General features: G+C 38.7%; 1 protein-coding gene across 1 annotated transcript; it reads right to left on the reverse strand.

Moving 5' to 3' along the window:
- Window positions 1–3,280: 3,280 nt before the first annotated feature.
- Window positions 3,281–4,152, reverse strand: LOC142165928 (secreted RxLR effector protein 161-like). Its single transcript, XM_075224318.1, has 2 exons — window positions 4,069–4,152; window positions 3,281–3,727 (listed from the first exon to the last, which is right to left on the reverse strand). Exons 1-2 carry the CDS (start codon window positions 4,150–4,152, stop codon window positions 3,281–3,283), a joined length of 531 nt encoding a protein of 176 aa, XP_075080419.1.
- Between the last annotated feature and the right edge of the window lie 1,049 nt (window positions 4,153–5,201).

The raw sequence follows: 5,201 nt of genomic DNA on the forward strand, positions 1-5,201 counted from the left end.
CTCCATCCATGGGATTTTCAGCAAGGTGATCTGCTAGTGCCTGTCCTTTGATTACTTTCTAAGTCACGTAGATAATGTCAAATTCACTCAACAGGATTTGCCACTTGGCCACCTTGCTAGTGGGCATGGGCTTCTGAAAGATGTACTTCAAGGGATCCATTCTTGATATTAGATATGTAGTATAGGCACAAAAGTAGTGCCTCAACTTCTGATCTACCCAAGTCAAAGCACAACATGTGCGCTCTAACAGAGAATATCGAGCCTCGTACAGGGTGAACTTCTTACTAAGGTAATAGAATGCCTGCTCCTTACTCCCTGTTTTATCATGTTACCCCAGAACACATCCGAACGCTCCATCCAATACTGCATGGTATAGTAGTAGAGGTCTACCCGGCTCAGGCAGACCTAAGACTGGTGCCGTTTCCAGGTATTCCTTGATTCTGTCGAAGGTTTTCTGACAATCATTAGTCCATTCGGTAGTGGCGTCCTTCTTTAACATCTTAAAGATTGGCTCACAAATGACAGTGGATTGCGCTATGAACCGGCTGATGTAGTTAAGTCTTCCCATGAAACTCATAACTTCTTTCTTATTCTTCGGTGGTGGCAATTCTTGTATAGCTTTGATGTTTGACGGATCCAGGTCTATTCCTCGACGACTCACAATGAACCCAAGTAGTTTTCCGGCAGGAACCCCAAATGCACACTTGTCGGGATTCAGCTTCAAGTTGTACCTCCTTAGTCTGTTGAAGAACTTCCTCAGATCTTCGATGTGGTCAGTGCTCTCTTGGATTTGACGATGACATCGTCTATATATACCTCAATCTCTTTGTGTATCATGTCATGGAAAATAGTAGTCATGGCCCTCATGTAGGTGGCCCCAACATTCTTTAACCCGAAGGGCATTATCTTGTAACAATACATCCCCCTGAAAGTCGTTTTCTCCGTGTCTTCCTCATACATCCATATCTGATGATATCCAGCAAAACAATCAATGAATGACTGCAGTTTATTGTTGGCGTAATTGTCAATTAGAATGTGTATGTTCGGCAAGGGAAAGTCGTCTTTCAGACTGGCCTGGTTGAAATTCCGATAGTCGACACAGACTCTATGGCTAACCATGTTGGATACTCTACTACCCTGAGAACCTTAGCTTTGACTTGTCTGGTGACTTCTTACTTTATTTTCAAACTCATATCAGGTTTGAACTTCCTGAGCTTCTGTTTTACTGGTGGACATGTCGGATCGGTTGGCAGTTTGTAAGCTACAATAGATGTACTGAGACCAGTCATGTCATCATAAGACTAGGCGAATATGTCCTCATATTCCCTTAGAAACTCCGTGTACTCTTTCTTTTCTGATGATGATAGATGAATGCTGATTCATGTTTCTTTGACATTTTCTGCATCTCCCAGGTTGACAATCTTAGTTTCATCCAGGTTAGACTTAGGTTTGTTCTCAAAATCCTCAACCTATTTAACAACCTCTTTTGGTATATCATCTTCTTCTGAGTCCATATCCGTTTGTTTTTTGCCTCGTCGCACGTTACAATCGTCGGTTCATCAAGATAAGTAATAGTAATGATGTGTAAATTAAGTAAATGATAAAAAGTAATAAGAGCAAGATTTATAAGAAACTGAAATGCTTTGGTAAATTTCATAATTTTTTTGAACATTGGAGCTCTTATTTCAATATTAAAAATGCAGAAAGAAAGTCAATTAGCAAAAAATAAAGATAATGCATGGTGTTTTGTTCAGCCCTGCTACCCCAAAACTTTTCGGGCCCTGGTGGTTCTGATAGACCAATTGTTGAGGTGTGCTCTTCGGCTAATAGCTTGTATAGAAGGTCTTTCCTCCCCCTCCTCCTCGAAAATGACACAACAGTCCATATTATCATCTTCCAAAAACAAATTCATCATCGCCGCCAGTGCTTCCTCTTCTCCCGACCCATATATGACATTGGCAGCCTGGAAAGTTTGTTCCAAGCGAGGTATTGGATGCTCCAGTGGGTAGTAGGGACTGTGCCATGGTGGCGACCAATGGTTGAATTCCTCCCAAGTGTATTCATATCCCAAACCAAAAGTGGTACCGTGTTTCTTCAACTTGATAGGCTTAGCGATTCCTTAGAGATTCTTGCTGAGTCCCTTGATAGGTTAGTATCCACACCAATTCAATATACTTTCAATTTTGCTATCCCACCATTTGTCCTTGTCCATGGCGTTGACTCGCTCAATGTGATGGTAGGTTTCTCCGCCTATCTTCCTTCTTCCTTCGATTGCTGGGATGGTCTGGCGACTGCATATGGGATTGTTACCGTCGCTGTGAATAATTACCTCTTGGTTATTCCACTCGAAATTCACTACTTGATGTAGGATTGATGCTACAGCCCCATCGGCATGGATCCAGGGCCGTCCCAATAGCAAGTTTTAAGATGCTGAGACGTCTATTACTTGAAAATCAATTTCGAACCAAGTCGGTCCCATTTTCAGACACAAACTGATTTCCCCAATAGTGGACCTTTGGGATCCATCAAAAGCTTTGACATTGATGGCTCCATTCTTGATCTCATTCAAGCTCTTTCCCAATGTTCTAAGAGTCACCAATGGACAAATATTGAGGCTGGACCCTCTGTCGATCAGGACTCTGGTGAAGAAATAATCTTCGTACTGCACAGTGATATGCAATGACTTGTTGTGGCTTAGCCCCTCAGGTGGCAGCTCATCTTTGTGGAAAGTGATTTTGTGACTCTCCAATACTTGCCCCACCATGTTTGCCATTTCTCCTCCAGTTATGTTGCTGGGTACATATGCCTCACTCAGCACCTTCAATAAGGCATTCTTATATGCGTCAGAGCTTTGTAGCAGAGCCAAGATAGAGATATGGGCTGGCGTTTTGTTCAACTAATCAATGACCGAATACTCTTTGGCTTGTATCTTCCTCTAGAGATCATCAGACCCAGTTTCAGTGACGGTTGGTCATCCAGAGGCCTGCTTACTGGACTCGGCTAGGTGTTCTGGGGTATAAACCCTGCCAGTTCTTGTCATACCCTGGCTGCCACTTTTATTATTCTTAGAAAAGAATACTGCAGCTAAATTGTCACAGAAGATTCTTAATGGCCTTGAAATGGAATCGACAACCCTAAGGCCGGAAATAAAGTTTTTTAACTATAATGCTTGTGATGTAGCTTCATAGCATGCTATAAATTCAGCTTCCATTGTGGATGTTGCAACAATGGTTTGCTTGACACTTTTCCAAGACACAACACCTCCAGCAAGAAGAAAAATTTATCCTGAAGTGGATTTACCAGTGTCTTTGCATCCACCCAAATCAGAGTCTGAATATCCAATCACCTCCAATGAGTCAGAGTATTTGTATGTGAGCTTAAAATCTTTGGTTTCTTGCAAATATCTCAAGACCCTTTTACCAGCTTTCCAATGGTCAAGACCAGGGTTACTTTGATATCTGTTAAGCATTCCTACTGCAAAAGCAATATCAGATCTAGTACAGACTTGTGCATACATAAGGCTCCCAACAAGCGAAGCATATGGAATGTCTTTCATTTGCTCCTTTTCCAATGCATTTTGTGGACATTGATTCAACGAGAATTTGTCACCTTTAATTATGGGTGCTGCTATAGGTGAACAGTTCTTCATCCCAAATCTTTCCAGAATTCTTTCAATGTAGGCCTTTTGAGACAGTCCAAGTAATCTTTGGGATCTGTCTCCATGAATCTTTTGAGACAGTCAATGACATAAGAGGCTTCACCCATATCCTTCATCTCAAAATTCTAGATGGGGAACTGTTTAGTCTCGTGCAACAATCCCAAGTCACTACTTGCAAGGAAAATATCATCCACATATAGGACTAGAAAAATATTTTTGCTCCCACTTATCTTAAGGTATATACACAGATCAATGATGTTCTTCGTAAATCCAAATGAAGAAACAACATTATGAAATTTAATATACCATTGGCGGGAAGCCTATTTTAGCCCATAAATGGATTTATTCAACTTGCAAACAAGGTGACTTTTGTCCTTATCACAAAATCCTTCAGGCTGACACATGTATACCTCCTCTTCAATATCTCCATTCAGGAAAGTTGTTTTCACATCCATTTGATGTAACTCTAAATCAAAATGAGTTACTAATGCCATGATTATTCTCAATGAATCCTTCTTTGATACTGGAGAGAAGGTTTTATGTTAATCAATGACTTCCCTTTGAGTAAAACCTTTGGCTACAAGTTGGCTTTATATCGTTCGATATTACCAGATGAGTCTCTTTTAGTTTTAAAGACCCACTTGGAACCTATGGTAGAGGATCCCTTTGGTAATTCGACGAGATCTCAGACTTTATTTTTAGCCATAGATTTTAACTCTTCTTTCATGGCATCATACCAAAGTATGGAGTTTTCTCCACTCATGGCTTGTGAAAATAGAATGGATCATCTGTTAATCCAATATCATAATCAAACTCTTGGAGATACACAATATAGTCACTAGAAATTGTTGATTTTCGAACTCTTGAGGATTTTCTTACTCCCACTGGTTCATGCACTTCTTCAGCGGGTTCAGGTAAAGCGGGTTGATCTTCACATGGCTCCTCAAGTAGTGGTGGATCTTGAACTTGTTGTTATCTTTAGTTTTTTGATATTCTTCTATATTTTTTTCTAATATTATTTTTGACATATTTATATGTTTTAGAATTTCTAACCAGTACTTAAAATATTTGTAACTATCAATTTTTGATTTGTTCATATTAATACTGAGATGTATACCTGTTGATACATATATCCATGGTTTCTATATTTCTCAGTGTTATTTCTTTTCTGTGTTGATAACTTTCAAGTTTATCTTTATAAAATTCAATTTCATTTTCTATAGTTAATAAAGCTTTATTACGTAATTTATTATATCTAATAATATCTTTGCAGGTTTTAATATTGTATTTAACACAATCTATTTTTCTATTTATGTTACTGAGGTTTTTAAGAAGTTTCCATTTCTGGGTATTATAGAATCTTATATAATGAAAAGTGTTATGTTTCATTTATAAAAAGATTTTATTAACTTGATATTTGATCATTAGTCTGAATATAAATCTAGTATTAACTTGATATGTGATCATTAGTCTGAATATAAATCTAGTTCATGTAGATCTAATATATCTATTTCATGTGATACAATTAGTTCCGTAAATGCTT

This window comes from Nicotiana tabacum, chromosome 11 (assembly GCF_000715075.1).
Source record: "Nicotiana tabacum cultivar K326 chromosome 11, ASM71507v2, whole genome shotgun sequence".
Lineage (NCBI taxonomy): Eukaryota > Viridiplantae > Streptophyta > Magnoliopsida > Solanales > Solanaceae > Nicotiana > Nicotiana tabacum.